Source organism: Cnephaeus nilssonii (genome assembly GCF_951640355.1).
Source record: "Cnephaeus nilssonii genome assembly, chromosome: 6".
NCBI classification, from domain to species: domain Eukaryota; kingdom Metazoa; phylum Chordata; class Mammalia; order Chiroptera; family Vespertilionidae; genus Cnephaeus; species Cnephaeus nilssonii.
The window spans coordinates 59685608-59706490 of NC_137077.1; the positions used below are offsets into that span (position 1 = coordinate 59685608).

Below are 20883 nucleotides of genomic sequence, written 5' to 3' on the forward strand. Positions count from 1 at the left end.
CATAAGTATAGTATAATACCACAACTAGGAAATTGACATTGATACAGTCCATTCACCATGTTCACATTTTACTAGTTTTACATGCCCTCATTTGCATATGTATTTACTTGGTTCACTTTTATCACATATATAGATTTGTGTGACCACAATGATAGTCAAGAAGAACAGTTCCATCCCAAGGATGCCTTCTGCTGCCCTTTACAGCCATTTCCTCCTGTCACCTCCCCCAACCCGACCTCTGGCAACCATTAATCTAGTCTCCGTCTTGATAGTATGTCCTTTCAAGTAGGCTAAATAAATGGAATTATACAGTGTCTAACCTTTTGAGATTGGCTTTTTCACTCACTATTATTCCCTTGAATACCCTTTTATCTCTAAAAATTACAGTTTTTTAATCTGGTCTTTTAATGTCAGTACAGGACAGTCTTCAGTTATGCTTATTTCACAGGTAATAGTCAGAATTTGTTACTGATACTAGAGAACACAAAGTTGTCTTTACACTTGATGGTAGTTTGAAGATCTGATAATGCTAAAAAAGTAGATGAGGAAATTCAGTGTATTCAAGTAGTATTTAATGTGGCAATTTTTGTAAACTTGATTTTTTTAAAAAATAAGCACATAAAACATAAACTTCCTGGTGTTCTGGGTTAGTGATTTTTACACGTTATAAGTGGGATTAATGTGTTGCCAGGGAACTCCATCAATGTCAAAATTATATTGGAGTTGTTGTGGAGGATATTACAACCCCAGGAGAGATCTTGTATATCATACTGCAAAGTTTAAACTATTTTTTATTAAACTGTCGTTATAGCTCTAGTAAAAGGCTGTGGAAATTAAGATCTAACGTTCCATTTTTCTTTGCCTGAAAAACTGTTGACAGCCAAAGAATGTTTTTCTGTATCTCTTTTAGCATCTCCTTTTCTCCTTCTTGAGGATTTGTTTATTCCCTTGTTCTGTCTGGATATTAAAGCGGCCTTCCTTATTTCTAAGGCCTACCCTAGACCTTTCAGATAGTGTATTATGTCTTCCCAACAACGCTGTCCCTCACCGCTTCCTGGCGTGTTCTCTGTAGAATGTGAGCCGATAGAAGCCATAGCCAAGTTTGACTACGTTGGCCGGTCCGCCAGAGAACTGTCCTTCAGGAAGGGAGCCTCCCTGCTGCTGTATCACCGAGCGTCCGAGGACTGGTGGGAAGGCAGGCACAACGGGATCGACGGGCTGGTGCCTCACCAGTACATCGTGGTGCAGGACGTGTGAGTAGTCCCGGCCGCGCTGGCCAGCGTGCTCCCAAGAGGAGCCTGCAGCTGCTGCTCTCCCAGGGACCTTGGTCTTGTGGGAAAAGAGCAGGAGGGCTTGCCGAGCCAGCACTTCTGAGCTGGCAGTTCTTCCCCTGCTCCTGGGCCTCTGATAACAGACCTGCCGGGCCAGCAGGTTTTCATTTCTCAGACTCCACTGGAGGCTGGGAGCAAGGACTAGTGAGAGAGGCCTTTTGAAGCCTCCAGTTTCCTAGAACCCGAGCAGAGAAAGACTTTCCGAGCTGAGTGGCACTGCTGAATCCAGCAACAGCGGTGCTCTTCCTTTGGTGTCTGCCTGCCATTTCAATTCCGGTTCCCAAGCGAGAAGATACTGGCCTCAGGTTTAAAAAGTATCATCTCCTGGCTGCTGCTTCTTTTTTTTTTTTTTTTCATTTTGCTGATGAGAAAGCTCTAATTTCAAAATTATTTTAAAAGATGGAAAGATAGTCATATTAAGTGAAAGGAACAGGTTACAAAGTGGGATGTACAGTGTAATCCCTATTTTGTGAACACGTTATTTCACAATGCAGCACCAATTTAAGAGCAGCTTTTCAAGGAAAAGAGAACTATACCACATAAAATGTATAAGGTGAATACATGAGTCGGCCTAATTTTAGAAGTGTTAAAATGTGTACCTCAGAACCCAAGAAATATTATGTGTATACGAGAGGCCCAGTGCACGAAATTCATGCACTGATAGAGTCCCTAGCAGATGCTAGCTGCCAGCCAGGGCCTCCCTCCCTTCCCCCAGCCGCCACCTGCCAGGGCCTCCCTCCCTTCCCCCGGGCCAGCCCCGCCCCCTGGTCAAACTCCCAGACGACCTCCCAGTCAAGGGGACAATTTGTATACTACGCTTCTATTATATAGGATATAGATATCAGTCCTATGTATCTCAAGTATATAAGCATAAGCATCCATAATGTACAGTAAATACTATATACATATACAGGGTGGGGCAAAAGTAGGTTTACACTTGTGGGTATGCAAAATACAATTTATTCTCTTATTATTTTTTAACTACTGGCCTGGTGCATGAAATTTGTGCACTGGGTGGGAGGGTGTCCCTCAGCCCAGCTTGCACCCTCTCCAATCTGGGATCCCTCTCACAATCCAGGACCGCTGGCTCCTAACCGCTCACTTGCCTACCTGCCTGATTGCCCCTAACCACTTTTGCCTGCCAGCCTGACCGCCCCTAACTGCTCCCCTGCCAGCCTGATTGATGCCTAACTGCTACCCTGCCGGCCTGATCACCCACAACTGCCCTCCCCTGCTGGCCCAATCGCCCACAACTACCCTCCCCTTCCAGCCCAATCGCCCTCAACTGCCCTCCCTTTCAGGCCCGATCACCCACAACTGCCCTCCCCTGCCAGCCCAATCGCTCCCAACTGCCCTCCCCTGCCATGACCTGCCTCCTCCGCCAGGACCCACCTCCTCCACACTACATGGAGCCACGGGACCCCCAGGTCTCACTGCACGGATCAGCCGCCAGGCTTTGCCTCTGCTGTGTGCGTGGCCATCTTGTGGTGGCCATCTTATGAAGACGTCACGCACGAGGGCCACCTAGGCTTTTATTAGCATAGATTATATTATTTTCCATATGAACAACTATAACCTACTTTGCCTCACCCTGTATGTGCACACACTCCCAGGCATTACAAAAAGTATAGAAGGATCGTTTTTAAAATACTGACAATAGTTGTCTCTGGATGTTATGTTATATTATGGGTGATTGTTATTTGTGTATCTGAATTTTCCACTTTTTCTGTAATGAAATTGTATTAGTTTTATAATAAAAAGAAAAAAGTTATCTTATTAAGAGACTTACATACATAACTGCCATCACTTATTTGTGTGTGTGTGTGTGTGTGTGTGTGTGTCCTATTCATCTAGCAAAACATCCTCACTTTTGATTCTCGTTACTTCAGGGATGATACATTTTCAGACACTCTGAGCCAAAAAGCTGACAGCGAGGCCAGCAGTGGGCCAGTGACTGAAGACAAGTCTTCATCCAAGGACATGAACTCCCCTACAGACCGGCATTCGGATGGGTATTTAGCCAGGTGGGTGGAGCCTGGTAGTCAGGCTCCTGAACCTCCACTTCCCCTGGGGCCAGGTGGAGCCACAGTGCCCTTTGCAGTGTTACCCAGGGTGGTGAGCTCTACTTTTCTCTTTCTCTCCTTGTGTGTCTAGACAAAGAAAAAGAGGAGAGCCACCCCCTCCAGGAAGGCGTCCTGGCAGAACCAGTGATGGCCATTGTCCTCTCCACCCCCCACATGCTCTTTCCAACTCCTCAGTTGACCTGGGGTCCCCAAACCTGGCCAGCCACCCCCGGGGCCTGCTGCAGAACCGTGGCCTCAACAATGACAGTCCGGAGAGGAGGCGCCGGCCAGGCCACGGCAGCCTGACCAACATCAGCCGGCACGACTCCCTCAAGAAGATTGACAGCCCTCCTATTAGAAGGTCCACGTCATCGGGGCAATACTCAGGCTTCAATGACCACAAGCCACTGGACCCGGAGATGATCGCTCAGGTGGGATGCTGTTAGTGGAATAGTGCACGTTCAGTGCCTGGGGTGTGATGGAGGAGGTTTGCAGGGTTTACTTTTTTGTAGCCCTGTATTTTGTATAGAACCAACTAATGAACACAGAGAGGAAATTAGCCCATTCTTTAATTTAAGGCCTCCCTATGGGCCTCTTGAAGAGCCATGTGTTACTGGAAGGGCCCAAGTACATTAGGTTTATATAGATTTAAACAGTCATGGCAGAAATGTAGGACCCAGGGCATTCAAATGCATCATTGCTACATAGCCAGGAAAATTCTGCAAAGAAGAATAATGAGGAGGGACTAGCCCTCCCAGATCTGAATGCATGCTAAAGGCAGTAAAACAGACAAGCTGATGGAACAGCACGGAGAGCCCCGAAACAGAAGCTGATACTTTCATCTCAAGAAGTGACGAATTAGTAAATGATGAGAAGTGATGGTCAGCTGTTTGAAGAACAGCGGGTCTGGGTACTGGGTCACTCCTGAGTACATGCGTGTCTTCACTTTTTCCTAATGATTAGAATTGACAAAGTCAAAGGACCTGTAAAAAAATAATTTAATTTGCCCTAGCTGGTTTGGCTCAGTGGATAGAGCATCAGCCTGTGGACTGAAGGGTCCCGAGTTCGATTTTGGTCAAGGGCATATGCCTGGGTTGCGGGCTTGATCCCCAGTAGGGGGCATGCAGGAGGCAGCCAGTCAATGATTCTCTCTCATCACTGATGTTTCTATCTCTCTCTCTTTCTCCCTTCCTCTCTGAAATCAATACAAATATTTTTTTAAAAAGTTAATTTATTTTCCCATAATTCCACCATATTCCCCTCTAGTTCTTTTTGCAACACAGCCATTAAAAAATGTGTGTGTGGCCAGTGACAAAGGAAGTGAATAAATTCAGGCTTTGCCATTTGTGTAATCTGAAGCGACTTCCAGCTATCACTGAAGCTTAAAACTAAATAGATCAAAGAAGAAAGTGAATGAGAAATAAAGAGACAAATATGGGCACCTATTAAAGATGTATTATTTTTCATAACAAGCGCCCAAGGAAACCTGCCCTGATGTGACAAATTTCCAAGATATTTTCCGTGTCCTAACTAAAAAGAATTTTGGATAGCAAATTAGATTGTATAAGGAGTTCAATGTGTTTTTAAAACATTGAACCAATGTTAAGTGCACAACGATCTTTCAGCAAAACTCAAAAAGACTGTTGCCCTCTTGGTTTTCTCTATTTGAAGTACTCTCTGTGCAGGGCCCTTTGAGGCCTGTTTAGAGCCAGTGAGTGACATTTGACTACAGCTCAGTAATGATTGGGAAAGCCGTAACATCACTGCTTACAATAAGCAGGTGAAAAAGGATTTAGGTTAGAGAGACAGGGAATTGGGAGCTTGGCGGTGGGAAGACCTACTAAGGTCTATTTAACCCTTCTGCTTCTAGAGGCAGGAAATCCTTTCATTGCAAATCATAACAACAGAAACTCAACAGATAAACAAGGCTCTCTTCATTCTCTCTGGGGCAAATACTTGTTATAAAAACAAATCCATATGCTTAGCATCAAATGGAAATCACATATGAAAATAATTACTTGCAAAGTGATGTCATCCTCACAAAATGGCTTCCAGCTGTGTCCTTTATTTATCTTTCCATGTCTCACCTCCAGATTTTCCCATGAGGACAATGAAGCCTGCCATCATGATGTTCATACAAATATATGTATATGTATATGTGTATATATATATGTATATATATGTATATATATATATATATATATATATATATACACACACACACACACACATATATACACACACACACATATATATGCAAATTCTTTTATTGAACAAATCAGTGGAATCCCTGATGAAGTTTTTGGGTTTGTTTGTTTTTTAACTACAGTATCCATATGTGATCATCATGTTTTGGTTTATTCATTCAGCAGAGCACTTACAGTATGCCAGGTCCTATGCTAGGCTTTATGGACACAAAGTTAAATCAATAGACTGAAGGTGCTTACCATGCAGTGAGGGAGTGGGGTGTGGAAATCAGTTAGCACTGTGCGTTGCCAGAGGGTTGTGCTCCAGGTGAGTGGAAGAAGAGGTCTCTGGGTCAGACCAGAGCAGTGGTCCTCCGCTCACCCTGCCTCACACAGCACTCTACCTTTTGAGTGTGTGCATATTAACAACACAGCTCAGTAAAATGTATTCACATTGTTGTGAAACAGATCTCCAGAACTTTTTCATCTTGTGAAACTAAAACTGTACACCCATTGAACAACAGCTCCCCTTTGGCCCATCCCACCCAGCCCCTGGCCGCCGCCATTCTGTTTTCTGCTGAGTCAGTGAGTGTGACTGCCTTATATGAATGGCATCATACAGTATTTGTCTTTTTGTGATTGGCTTATTTCACTTAACACGATGTCCTCAGGGTTCATCCATGTTACTGTAGCATGTGGCAGGATTTTCTTCCTCTTTAAGGCCAAATAATATTCCATTGTTTGTGTATACCACATTTTGCATATCCATTAATGGAGCACATTCCACGTTTTTGAAACAAGTATTTTGTAATTCCCCCTTTACTATCTGAAATAAATTCATAGATGGCATACCTAATTTAAAAATATACATAAACCTCTGAATATAATTTATTTTTTTTCTTTTTAAATATTTTTTTTTAAATTTCTTTATTGATTAAGGTGTCACATATTTGTCCTCATCCCCCCATTCCCATCCCACACCCCTCCCCATGGATGCCCCAACCCCCTGTTGAACTTAACCATTGGTTAGGCTCTTATGCATGCACACAAGACCTTTGGTTGATCTCTCCCTTCTCCCCCCACCCTCCCCTATCCTCCCTCTGAGGCCCGATAGTCCGATCGGTGCCTCCTTGTTTCTGGTTCTGTTCTTGTTCATCAGTCCATGTTGTTCATCATTTCCCCTAGATGAGCGAAATCATGTGTCACTAGAGATGTACTTATAAGAATTGAATGTGCGACGGGCAATAATAGTTATGCTGACAGGCAAAAAATCAGTCTGTAGTGAGTTTCTTTCTGGACCAACAGTTCTTTTGAGACCCAATATCAATGTCCACCAGTTCCTTATGAGTACATGTCGGCACTGACCCCTCAGCTCTGGATGGTAGACAAATGGTGATAATGCAGGTCCGACTCCCTCTGGTTTGGTCTCGGCCGGACCCAAGGGGGGCACGGCTTCACCCGGACCCGGGACCCAGGCTCACCCGGATCCAGGGGCCCACGGCCTCGCCCGGACCCGGGACCCAGGCTCACCCGGATCCAGGGGCCCGCAGCCTCGCCCGGACCCGGGGCCCAGGCTCACCCGGATCCAGGGGCCCGCGGCCTCACCCGGACCCGGGGCCCAGGCTCACCCGGATCCAGGGGCCCGCGGCCTCACCCGGACCCGGGTCTGAATATAATTTAAAGGAAATAAAATAAATGTATTTAGTTAATGCTTAACTAGAAGACAAATGAAATAGGGAGATGCTTTCACCAATGTGTAGAATTACCATAAATACAGTTAAAAATGCAGTGATGGAAAAGTATTGAGTTAGTCTTAACTCAAATTCCATGAAAAGTGCTTCCATTAGTGATGTGATTTTTCTGAAATGGTGGACAACCCTTGGTCAGTCCCAATCAAAATAGAGTATAATATACATGATCACTTATTCCTAGAAAACTTAACACCATTAAAAAATATTTTGTGGCCCTAGCCGGTTTAGCTCAGTGGATAGAGCGTCAGCCTGCTGACTGAAGGGTCCCGGGTTTGATTCCAGTCCAGGGCACATGCCTGGGTTGTGGGCTCAATCCTCAGTAGGAGGCATGCAGGAGGCAGCCGATCAATAATTCTCTCTCATCATTGATGTTTCTATCTCTCTCTCCCTTCCTCTCTGAAATAAATTTAAAATATATATATTTTTTAAAATATATATCTTGTGTTTTTATATAAGAAAGAATTGGGTTGTAGGCTCGGGTTATTACAAATGCTGGCCTGTTTGCTTGGAAGAGAAATGTTGTGTTTCTGTATGTGAATATTTATTATCAGTTTGTTCTCTCTCTCTTCCTAATGATTCTACAACAGGATATTGAAGAGACGATGAACACTGCTTTGAATGAACTCCGAGAACTGGAGAGGCAGAGTACAGCAAAGCACGCCCCCGATGTGGTTCTGGATACCTTAGAACAAGTGAAAAACGCCCCTACCCCCGCCACTTCCACGGAATCTCTCAGCCCTTTGCACAACGTTGCCCTCAGGAGCTCAGAGCCTCAGATTCGACGAAGCACTAGCTCCTCCAGTGACACGATGAGTACTTTCAAACCTATGGTGGCCCCCAGAATGGGCGTGCAGCTAAAGCCTCCAGCCCTGAGGCCAAAACCTGCTGTTCTTCCAAAAACAAACCCTACCATAGGACCTGCGCCTCCCTCCCAGGGCCCTACAGACAAGTCATGCACAATGTGAAAACAACTGGGCAAGGTCATCCGGGGAGGTGATTAAAAAAAAGAAAAGGGATTAGTGACAAGTCACGATCCATAACTTTCCTTAGTTTTGTGCTTAGAACTGGAGATCTTCTGGCTTTCCTATGTTCTCGAACATAACGTCTGAGACTAGCTAAATTAACACGGGCATTTGTATTTTGTAGTTTCTTTTTTTAAAATAACTGGACATATGTCATTTTAAAGACAATAGACTCACTTAGACTTACTTGAAAATTCAATGCTGCACCATTTGTAACGAAGGCAACACCACTCTGCTCTCCGCATTGTATAGCGCTTCAGGTATAGAGCAACCCGGGTGACTCAGAACTGCCTGGGTCCCAAAGCATGAGAATCTGAGTTCCAGGCTTTGGAGTATAACCAGTGTTGGTCTGTGGCACTTGGAGTAATGGCCAAAGGGTGGTGATGGCATTGTTTAATAGCTGACAGTGAGCACCTGTGGTTCCATGTAGGGGGACAGGGTTTGGCTCATGCTAAAGACTTTCAGGTGTCACAGTGGGATGGACATTCCCAGTGGGACCTTCAACCCACGGCCTGAATGATTGGATGATTGTCTCTTTCATAGTAAGTCATTTCCCTGGGTCCAGGTTAAAGACTCAGCGGAAGAGAGTAGAGCCTCTGTAGTTACTGCTTGACCTGAAACCTGGGAGAGGGGAGAGACAGTTCTCCAGAGTTATCGATGTGACTCCTTCCACGAGCCTGACCAGACCCCAGAAGATTTCCAGCTCCATCCTTCACATTCACAAAGGACCAGAGCTGTCTAGTCTTCAAGACTTTCTGGTTACACTACTCCACAAACTACTTCCAAGATCTGTTGTTCAGTTACTGCCTGGAAAATATTCCCAGCTCCACTGAATCCCTGGGGGTTTCCTTTCTGGGAATGGAGAACGCAAGCAGCACACCAGTGCTTGGTTCACTCGGCCTTCTCTTCTCCAGACCAAATGACCTTGGTTCCTTTAAACATGCTGCAGAGAACAGACGATCCTGAATTGAATCCCCACCTTTCCTCTCCTTCTGTCTCTTTGAGCCAACCTAGAACTGGCCACGGTACTGGAGTAAGCGCCGTGCTGGCCACGGTGGGAGAAGTTCCTCATGGTTCCAGGACCACTTCCTCCCGATTTTATACCCTGGAACTAGGACTTATGTTTTTTTTCCTTTTCCTTTCTCATATGGTCTCTACATAATTCCCATAGTCACCTAGCTCCATGAGGGGCCCTCTGACAATTTTTCTTTAGCCCATTTTTATGCTATAGTTCCCTCTATCTTAAAACAGTTGCTTTGAATTAATTTGCTTTTACAAAGGTACAAATCACCACTCCCCCACCAGCAGCAGCTTATATCATCCGTAAGCCTAGGAGCATTTTTTATCTGTTCTATCATTGAACTTACTGATGAGGAGACCTGTTGTTTTTTATGATAAATGGATGGCCAGAACTCACCCCTCTGGACCACCATTGATTTCCTTCTAAGTGTGGTTTCAAACTGGTAGCCAATCGCATGCCCACCTAAGAAGTACACAGTATGGACTTCATCAGCCCACTGGTGACTGCATCATGCAGGAAAGAATGAGGATCTGAACTAAAGTCAAGATCATGACTGAGCTCTACCTCAGTTTGCCAGTCTAATCATTCTAATGCAAACAGAGATTAAATTAATGAGATACTTTCCTTTCAAAGTCACACTCTGGTTGCTTGCCTACAGCCTAATTTCACAATTGTTTTGAATAGTGAATTTTTTTCCGAGTATTTCCAAGAATGCTAAGCTTTTAAACCTCTTCATTTTCAGAACCATCCGGGATTTTTTTGGGGGGGTGGGGGGAGGGAAAGGCCCATTTTGAAAAAGAGTCCCAGCTCAGCATCTTGTCCAACCCCTCCCCATTTCTCTTGAGCTTTTGTGGTCCTTCAGCACCACATGGAGACAGCCAGGACAACCCTTTGAATAGCATTAACCCTTTTAAACAATCTTCCCGAGCCCCCTAGGAAATTTAAACTTTCCTAAATAGTCTCCCAGTTCTTTCTGGATTCCACTTTGGTTGCTGATTCTCTGTCGCTCTCTGGGGAAACAGAAGCAAAGAATAAAGGGAGCAATAGAGGAGGGAGGGGAAATGTTAAATCTTTTAGAAATTAAAATAAAAAGGATTCTTAAAAACCATTTTCCATCTTTGGTGGAAGTGCAAGATGTTAACAAAGGACATCAAAAGGTGTTTGGATTTATTATTTGGTAGGGGGAGGAGAGGGGCCTCTCTTATAAGCTTTAACTATAGCTTTTCAGATCTTACTCCAAGCTTCATTCTCCAGACTTCCCCCTGGTGATCCTCCCGTGTCTCCTCGTTGTTTGCACCTGTGAGGAATGAGGATCGCCCTTCTGCCATCGGCTGCCTGGGATGGCAGAGGACATGCTGCTCTGGACCCTCGGAGCCTCCGAGGCTGTGCCTTCCAGGAAACGGCTCCTAACACTATCCCATCCCTTCCTTACTCTGTCTCTTTTCCCACAAATCCCTGCTGTCACCCTGAGGCACTTTTTTCCCCAATTCCCAGGGAAGGATGTGACTCAGAGTGAGTAAGAACTCAATAGGGACTCACCTATCCTTACTTTGTTCAGTAAAAGTTTTCAGATTCCAGGGGTAAGACACGGTGGCCACCACAACGTATCCAAACTAACACCCGGTAAGCGCATTAAAAGCTTCAGCAACGCGAGACTTTACCTGGTACACGGCCTGCCTTACAGCCTCAGGGTAGCACACAGCGGGGAGGTGGAAGGCACAAGAATGAGGAAAGAAGAAAGAAAATGAGTCCTGAGATGTTTTGCCTGCAGTTTCAAGGATCTTAGTCCTCGTGTGCAGTTTGGGAAGAGTGTTGTTTTGATGATGGGGGGATGATGGTTCTACAAAGATTACCTGACTCCACTTACACTATTCTCAGCTGATATCACTGTATGTTCATGTACCCTCCATGGAACTCACCCAACTAGATTTACCAAGTTGGCCTTTGGTTTGGGTCAGGGTGTGGATTAGCATAGAGAGAAAGGTACTTAGTACGTATTTCTAGTGAGTGCTCTAAATTATTTCAACATGTTGAATGGCCCTTTGTAGAGCTCCATGTTCATGTTCAGTGTCACCGCTATTGTTCAATTGCATGTTTTCTCACATATGATCTGACTTTGGTGCCCCTTGAGCCTCCATAGAATCATTTACAACTGTGCCCCACTGAACCTACTGCAATGAGCGTGGAAGTTATCAATGGATATAGAGCCCCGTGGGTCGGATTGTATCGGTTCCGTTTTCTGTCTTGGTATTTTTGCCATTTCCAAAAATGGGCTTATAATTCAATCAGGAAGACGAAGGAAGTGGGGAGAGTACTGGTCTCCTGAGTTTTGGGGAATGACATCGCCCCTGGGGTCTACAAACTGAAGAAACTTGAATCTGATCATTACAGCCTCAAATAAAAATTAAGAGCCTATGGGTCCATTGAGGGAGTAGAAGACTTCATATTTGGGGTGACGCAGTAGCGAGAGGCTATGAATGCAGGGAATGCACTTGGGACTGAGTCTTGCTCTGAGTTACCCACCGCAGAGGCCGGGAGCCAGGAGCGGCTTTCAAGTGAAGGCTCTATCCATGTGTAAATAGAGCTCCTATGGAGTCACCCCCTGAACTGAAAGCCCCACCACCAGCTGGGCTGGGGGGTGAGGCTGGGTGCAGGGTGGTTGGCACAGCTTTGTTCAGATCCGTAAAACAAACTGGAAATGGAGCTTTCACTTACCCTAGTATACTTTTTAAAAAATAGTCTACGTGGTATAATTGAGATGGGTACCTGTATCTTTAAATTACGTAGGGAATTTTGTATGTTTAAGTAATTGTACTGGGTCCCATAATGCTTATAGAAACTGTTTAGTAAAAGGAAATACGTAAACCGTGCATTTGTGAATGCCCCCTTAGAGCATTCATCCGAGTTCAGTGTGTTGTGTGACGGTTATTATAGCTGTTCCTGGTAAGTGGCTGTGGAACAGGAGAGACTGCTCTTTACCCAGGGGCTCAAGGGTAGCTCCTGCCCACTTAATGAAATCAGTGTTGTCCTTTCCTGTCCATTTGATCAATTGCAGTACTGGTAGCTTCCTGCTTGTGACTGTTACCTAATTGTGTCAATGTACATCTGTAGTATGTACATGTGAAAGTGCCTTTCTATTTTAGGAGTTTTAGCCTGGCTCTTTACTGTTGCCCCAGCCTCCTCCCCCCTCTTCCCTCCACCCCCCCCCCCCCACCGCCTCCAATTTTTACTGCCTACTTGAGTGTTGAAACTTCCTCCACTCTCTCCCAGCTCCTCCATCCCCACCTTCCTGTGCCTCGAGTGCTCAGTATTGTCCCCTCTTGCATCCTTGTCATCAGACTCTCGTTTTCCTTGTGACTGTGACTGTGCCTTCCCCACGGTGACTCTCCCCGCACCCTCCCTTCCCACCCTTCCCTCTCCGCACCCGCGCCCCTTGCCACCGACACCCGCCTGTTTGCCTTTGCTCTCTGTGCTGCCTCTTGTCTTTACATTCCCTCGGCTCTGAGGCGGAAATGAAGGGGGATGCTTTTACAGGTCTGGGAGGGAAAAAAAATGTTTTGTTGTTCTGTTGTGACAATGCACTTTTATGTATAGTACTGTACATTTTGGCATGTACCATTCCAGGCTTCCGTATACAGTCAGGTCTGTTCTTCACGGTGTATCTTTATAATAAATAAGATAGTTCTGGCTGCCTTTGTCTGCTTTCGATTTGGTGTGATTCTCTGTGGTGTTTTCATTCCTTTCCTTTTTTTTTTTTTTCCTAATCACTGTTGACCCCCCAGAGAGCTGAGGTTGCATTAAATAATGTGAAACTACATTTTTTTTTAAGTTATCTCTTTTCATTTTTGTTTGTGAATTTGAAATGAGGCTTTATGCACAGACCCATGACCGTGAGGCCAGGTTTTCAGAGTTACGGTTGGAGAGACTCCTGTGTAGAAGGGGAAAAGGGATTGAAGAGTCTTAATGCAGAGGCTGAGAGCACAGTCCTAAGCACTCACCAGCTGGAAGTCTTTTGGTGTTTTTTTTTATGTGCCGATTTTATTTTTTTATTCCTTATTTTCTTTCCTACCATTTATCCCCTCCTCCATCTCCACACTGTTGTCCATGAGTTCTCTCTCTTTATTTTTTCTTTTTTGCTCAATCCCTCCAGCCCCTTGAAATCTTTTTCTTAAGGACCCTGGCATAGTAAACCTTGTCAAGCCGATCTTTAGTTTCATTTGAATAAATTGAAATGCAATCCTTAGGTATAGACGATGTTCAGAATTCCCCCATGTATTGATATTGGTACTTTTTTTCTCAAACTAAAAAAAAAAAACAACTAACTCTTGGAGGTCTTAGCAATACATCATAAATGATTTTATAAAACTGTATCAGCAATGTGCTGGATTAAATATTGATAAGAGTTATGGAGTAAAAAATAACATGTAAATCAAGGGGGGGGAACTTCATTGATGTTAAAATACATACAGAAAAGTACACAAATCATTGGTACAACAGTTTTCACAAAGTAAAACAGTAATATACCCACCACCTGGATCAAGAAATAACACATTATCGGCATCCCAGAAGCTAGGCTTGTGCCTCTCCCAAGTTCATCAATATCCTGATGAATAACAGGTTGTGTTTTCCCTGTCATTATAACTTTCTTTTTTTTTTTTTATTGATTGATTTGAAAAAGAGAGAAAGAAACATTGATTGTTGTTCCACTAATTTATGCATTCAGCTATTGATTCTTGTATGTGTCCTGATGGGATGGAACCAGCAACCGTAGTGTTATTGGAAGGATGCTCTAACCCAGTGGTCGGCAAACTGCGGCTCACGAGCCACGGTTTGCCGCTCTGTTGACTAATGAGTTTGCCGACCACTGGACTAGACTCTCGATTCTAGTTGTTGTTCCTTGTGATTCAGGCTGTTGTTGTTCCTTGTGATTAAGCCCTAACCAACTGAGCTAGCTGGCGAAGGCCTCATTATAACCTGTTTATAAATAGACTCACAGTATGTTGATATGTGTCAGCTTCTTTTGTTGACATTTATGTCTGAGAATTGTCCATCTGATATATAACGGTAGGGTTTTTTTTTTCACTTTCACGGCTATATAGAATTCTATTACAGTAGCACGCTTGGTGTTACATTTATTTTAGTATTCCTGATTAAACTGTGGGTATGGTATGCAGAAATCTTTAAATGTGAACAAGTTAATGAACAAAAAGTAAAATAAAACCCACCTCTTAAAGGACATGTTTTCCCAAAACATGATGGAATGACTTTGAACTAAACCATTGCCTGGAAGCAGGTAGGACCAGAAAGATGGATTTCGAGGCTGCCACACAGGAACAAATGCCCAAGTCATACAGGATTGTTCCCAGAAAGACGCCACTGCCCTGCACCTCCCTCACCACCACCCTCAAGTCGGAGCCTCCGCCCTCCAATGCACCTACATCCCTCCCTCCTGAATTAGAGTCCATGGGCATGTGTCTGCTTGTCAACTCCCACTGTTCTCACACCAGCCAACCCTGGGAGAATCTGAGGAAGGCAGGGAAAAGGAATTTTCTGCCTTCTACCCTGGGTACTTGGAACCCCTGCAGTGGAAAGTTCCCCAAGCTTGATCTAAAGTCCCAAAAAGGTCCTGGGAGCCAAAACCCAGCAAATTCCATCCCACAGGCCATATATCCCCATTTGGGTTTTGAAAAATATGGTCAATGTATCTTTGGGAAATAATCATGGTGAGGTTTATCATTCTCCAGTAGCCTTTTTATCTCTTCCTACATAGTCAATAGAAATGTGCCTTCTGCAATAATAAAAATAAATAAAAGAAACAGCCAGACCTGGCCAGTGTGGCTCAGTGATTGAGCACCAACCAATGAACCAGGAGGTCATGGTTCAATTCCTGGTCAGGGCACATGTCCAGGTTTCAGGCTCGATCCCCAATGGGGGAGTGTGCAGGAGGCAGCCGATCAATGATTCTCTCTCATTGATGTTCCTATTTCTTTCTTCCTCTCCCTCTCTGAAATCAATAGAAACTTATTTTTAAAAAAAGAAACAGCCAGTTTATCAAGTTTACTTCTTCACATGGGTTGCTGGAGAGCTGGGACTTGGCTGAATATCAAGGGGTGTGTGTGTGTGTGTGTGTGTGTTTGTCCTGATGTTACCTCTCTTATTCCCTTTAACATGTGGGTTTATGTCTTTTTTTATGCACTTTATTGTCATTTAGAGAACTATTGGGAGGCAGCAGAGAGGTAAATGTCTGTCTTCAAATCACCACCTTTAAACGTTAAAGTTCCTCCTTTAGCCTCCGAACAAAATCCTTCCTGGATAAATCAGCCAGAGTTGGTTTCTGTTGCTTGTAACTGAAAGGCCTAACTGGTGCACATACTGAGAGAATTTTCTATTACAGGTATCCCCCACTTTCCAAAAGCTTATGTTACACCACTTCACTTTTATGAAAGACCTACATTAGTGCCTGTTTTTGCTAACTGAAAGTAATCTGAAGAGGATTTTCACTTTTAACAGAAAAGGTGAAAAGCAAAAGTAGCCTTTGTTTTGCAGCGAGCTGTTACAGAGGTAGCGTGGACCTGGAGGGGCGGCGACAGCGGCCCCGCCAGCCCTCCTCCTGGCACTGCACTCAGCATCTCAGCATTAAACTTTGATTCTGTGCTTTATCTCAATTTTCTTGGTGTGGCCTAAAGCAAGACGTGTCCCAAGATAGCAGAAAGGCCTAATAGAGCTAACAAGGGAGTAATCTCGGTGTAAAACTGGATGTAATCAGCCTTTTGATTGTGGCACACAAAAATGTGCGCATTGGATTTTGTGTCTGGGAACTCTCAAAAAAATTTCCATATGAATTAATGGCAATTGCTTCTTTGTGACATTTTGGCTTACAAAAGGTTTTGTGGAAACTCTCTACTTTCAGATAGCAAGGGAAGCCTGTAAAGCTAAAACAGTTGTTCTTGAGGGTAGAGTGCATAGAACCCTAAGTGTTAAAAAGGTAAGCTCTAGTCCAGACCAAGCTCTTTCACCAGGAAGAATTCCCCAAATTCTGCAGCCCACCACAGCTGGGAAATGGCAGCTGTGAGCATCCCCTGCTACCTCCAGAGAAGATGGCTTAGGAAAGACACCGCCAAAACGTACCCTTGCTTTATTTGGTTTAATCACGTTAGCATTTAGGAGTAAAACAGTGGGAGAACGTTATTTCATTTTATCTTGGAGGTATTTGCGTATTTCTATTTTTAACCAAAAAAAATGAAGGCCCTAGCCAGTTTGACTCCCTGGCTAGAGCGTTGGCCTGTGGACCAAAGGGTCCCGGGTTTGAATCTGGTCAAGGGCACAGACCTCGGTTGCGGGCTCCTCCTCAGCCCATTCTCTGGTGGGGGCTCGTGCAGGAGGCAACCAATTGATGTGTTTCTCTCACATCGCTATTTCTCTCTGTCTGTCCCTCTCACTTCTACTCTCTCTAAAAGTCAATGGAAAAAATATCCTTCGATGATAAAGCAAAGTAGTAAAATAAATAAATAAATAAATAACGATGATCAAAAATGAGGAAAACCTGTTTAGCATGGTGTGAAGCAAAATACATGACCACAAGTGCTTATTGAATAAATAGAACACCTGGCCAAAATGAATAAGTAAAATGACCATAATAGCTCATAAATTTTGACTTGGAAAAATAAAAAGTTATAATGTAGCTTGTTGGGAATGAGAGCATGTTAATAAAGAAAAGATAGTAAGTCCCCAATGACCTATGTGGGAAAAAAGAGGTTCAAATGTATCTGATTATGTGCCCAAAGAAAATCACCAGTGGGCTCTGGGAATAATTTGCATTAAATAAATGATATTTCAAAATAGGAATTCATATGTAGGTCAAATGCAGGCCACGAGTTTTAAAAGTCTACTGGAATTGAAAAATATATTTAGAATGAAGATATTATAATTGAGTTTTGACAATTCAGTATGATGGGAAAAGTTTCTATAAAATAGTTACCAGGAAGTTCTAGGCGTGAAAACATTGGTCACGATGAAGAGAGAAGGCAATTGTTAAGCCACCCAATTTGATGGTGCGATTCATCCTTATTGCACTCTTAGAATTAAATTGCCTGAGTCCAAACCCCCAACTGCCAGTCACAGTAGAATTTCCAAAGGCCCATCGATGCCCTTCCAGGCTCTCATTTCTCCCCTAGAGGTTCCTTCTTGTTTTAAGTATCTCGGGGGCTACAGTGGTTGTCTGGCTCCATCTGTTATCAATATGCAATGTGGCCGAGAGGCCACTACCGCTGAGTAGCTGCTGGCCTTTGAGAGTTATGCCCAAAGCACAGCACTGAGCAAAGTCCCTGCTGGCAGGGCAGACCCAGGGCAGAGACAGCAGTGTCCTAAGTAGCAAATCCAAAATGGGCAGCACTGACACCAGCAGAGGCACTTGGCACTGGACTGAGGTGTCCAAACAATTGAGGAGTAAGTCAGCATTTCAGTGAAAATGCACATCCCCTCCCTGGGTCTGGTGCCTTTCCCCTTGGCATTGATTTGGTGGTGATTTAATTGCTATTTTGTTCAACTGTCAGGACAGAAGAAATTATTTTCTTATTTCCATCTATTCCCAGGGAAAGTCCTAGAGAGTTGAGAGTTGACTTAAAATGTAATGTTATTTGAAATTATGCAAAAGATACGTTAAGTTAACATTAACTTTTCTACCAGTATTTGTCGTTATGTCATGGCTATGGAAACCAGAGGGAAGAACTCTGTATGATCAAGTCAAAATCAGCTCCCCACAAACTGGAGAATTGTGTCATATCCCCAAGCTAGGGAACCTAGGACCCAGGGAATGAATGATAAAAACATCTGCATGCAGCTGGAGACTATATCGAATTCAGAATGGTTGTAGGCCTTTACTACAGGCATCCTTTTCCTCCCCTTTTCCTTTATTTTTAACGTGCATGATATGGATCTATGGTGTGACTTAGCTCTTAGCACCTCACCAAGTCTACTTGCCTTCTACCCCCTGGGCATCTACGGTTTTCTTAGATCTTTGCTGAGAAGAGGCTTCAAGGATGGATGTTTATGTTGCACTTAGGATTCAGTCTGCTCTGCTGAGCAAGACAGACAATTAAAGACTTTTTTTTTAAGCCATCAATAATCTTCTAAAATGGACAGCACATCACCTCATTCCCCAGTTAAACCCCCTATGATGATTTCCCATGCCACTTGGAATAAAATCCAAACTCCCAACCTGGGTCAACATGATCCAGCTTCTGCTAAACCCTTCTCCCCCCTCTTGTTCTGTCCCCCTCATGACACACCCACCATACTGGCAGCTTTGCGTCCCTCCTACATGCTGAGCTGGTTTCTGCCTCAGACCTTTACCCTACCTCCCTCTATCTAGAGTGATCTTCCCTCAGATTTTCACCTGGATGGCCCCTTTCTGATAGTCAGCTCGCTGCTCAAATGTCAGCTCTGCAGAGTTAACACCCTGGATACAGACTGAGCGGGTGCAGGGCAATTTGGCGACAGTGACCCAAATCACAAACACATATTCCCTTTGGCCCAGTAACCCCACCTCTACAAAGTTATCCTACAGATGCATTCACACGCAGGGAAATGATATATGCATCAAGTTATTCATTACAATATCTGGAATAACAAAAGACTGCAGACAAACTCAATGTTTATCAACAGGGGGCAGGTTAAATAAATTCTAGAACATTCATACACTGGACTATTACTTTGCAGCTATACAAAAGAATGGGGAAGATCTCCAAGTCCTCACATGGGAACTCTCCAAGATCTACAATTATGTAAAAAGCAAAGTGCAAAGCAGTGTGTGTGGTATACTACCATCGGTGTAAGGAGGGCTTAAAATAAGAATATATGCTTCTATTTGCTTGTTTATGTCAAGAAACTCTGTAAGGATACAAAAAAAAGCAAAACTATTTACAGAGGTTTCCTAGGCAGATAGTGGTGAATAGGGGACTGAAATGGAAAGGATGAGTACTTTTTAATACATTTTCGTGTCTGATTCATGTGACTATATTACCTTTTTAAAATTAAATACATGTAAAATTGTTTTTATTCTGCAGGAAAATAAAACAGCACTTTCCCAATACCCCTTTTATTCCATTACCCTGCATTATTTTCTTCATATAGCATTTACCACTATGTAACAAGATATACAAATGGAAGCTCCGCTGAAGGACCAAAACATCATATTCTAATGTACGAAACCAAATCAACATGCAAATTTTCAAAGGATTTTCACTAAAAGCTGGCCAATACCTCACTCTCCTCCAGTGATGTAGAGACTATGGATTTTAGGAGAATGATTTATGAAGAGGATTTCTGGAGAGAAGTGTGTGTGCTATGAGCTCCCCTCCAAGAAGATAGGAGGTGCCTGGTCCTCACCTCAACTCTAGTGAGTAGGGCATCAATGGAAACCCCCGAAAAGTTTGACATATGTCCCCTGCAGTTGAGGGATACAATGAAGTGGGTTGACTTCCTTGTGAGATCTTTAGGGTGAGGCATAGCCAGGTTGGGTACGTGCTGATGGAGGAGGTGACAAGGTGGTGGCAGCAGGGCCAGCTGTACTCCCAGAGTCTGGCAGGACCAGGGATGCATGATGTGGGCCAGGCTCTATGCAAAAGAGAAGGCTGAGCTTGTGTCATCTGATGTCTTGGTCCCAGGATTGCCTGGAGGCAAGAGCAGAACCTTGAAAACATAGAGCTGGATTCCTAAGTGCTGAGGAAGCAGTAAACAAACAGCCAGAAGAGAGATCCCAGCTGGAGTTGGGAAGGAGAATGCTAAGTCGCATTAAATTTTAAGTGTATATTATTTATATCATGGGACTTGAAATGATAAATGACTGAATCAAGGATGTGTTTATAACTTGAAGTGGTCATGGGATTTTTATTGCCTAATTGTGGCCAGTGTAAGTGCCATGATAGAGGGAAGCAGGGCAGAGAGTGGCAAGAGGTACTGCTCTGAGTTGGGGATCGTGGAAAGCCTCTTTGAACAAAGGCTTAGTGAGGTGAGAAGACAAACCACACTGACATCTAAGCTATTTCTAAGGATTTCCTAAGCAGAGAGAGCAGGCACAGAGGCCCTGAGTGGGGAGCATGCTTGAAAGGTTTGAGGAACAGCGAGAAACCCAGCGTTGACTGGAGCAGAGTGAAAGGCGAGGAATAGAGGGCGTGAAGCAGGAAAGTGAGCCAAGGGCCAGCTCACGCAGGGCTTGTGTTCCATAGTGAGGAGTGTGCATTTTCTCCTCAGGGGTAGAGGAGATTTGTAGATGGGGTGGCGAGTTGACATACATGAGTTGAATGTGTAAATGGTAGAAGGACCTAATCCTGCCCACTCACTTTTTTATTCCTCTCACAAGATTAAATGATTTGAGGGCAGGCACATGGCCCAAAACGGGCCCAAGTTAGGATCAATCTTGGAGCATGTGTTTTACTTATGGAAAATAGTTTCTCTCTTTTCCCTGAGGTGACTAAGCCAATCAGATGTAAGCCTGGAACTGTGGGGGCCA

The 20883-nt window shown here is 44.0% G+C and overlaps 1 protein-coding gene across 2 annotated transcripts in view; it reads left to right on the forward strand.

Annotated features, from left to right (window-relative positions):
- The window catches only part of SRGAP1 (SLIT-ROBO Rho GTPase activating protein 1), a 262921-nt gene extending 249858 nt beyond the window's left edge, over positions 1–13063 (forward strand). For both annotated transcript variants that reach the window (XM_079773738.1, XM_079773739.1), the window contains exons 19-22: positions 1073–1253; positions 3221–3355; positions 3486–3825; positions 7919–13063. In XM_079773738.1, coding sequence (XP_079629864.1) covers positions 1073–1253; positions 3221–3355; positions 3486–3825; positions 7919–8296 — 1034 coding nt within the window. In that variant the 3' untranslated portion in view covers positions 8297–13063. The remainder of the gene's footprint in view (positions 1–1072; positions 1254–3220; positions 3356–3485; positions 3826–7918) is intronic.
- The last annotated feature ends 7820 nt before the right edge of the window (positions 13064–20883 follow it).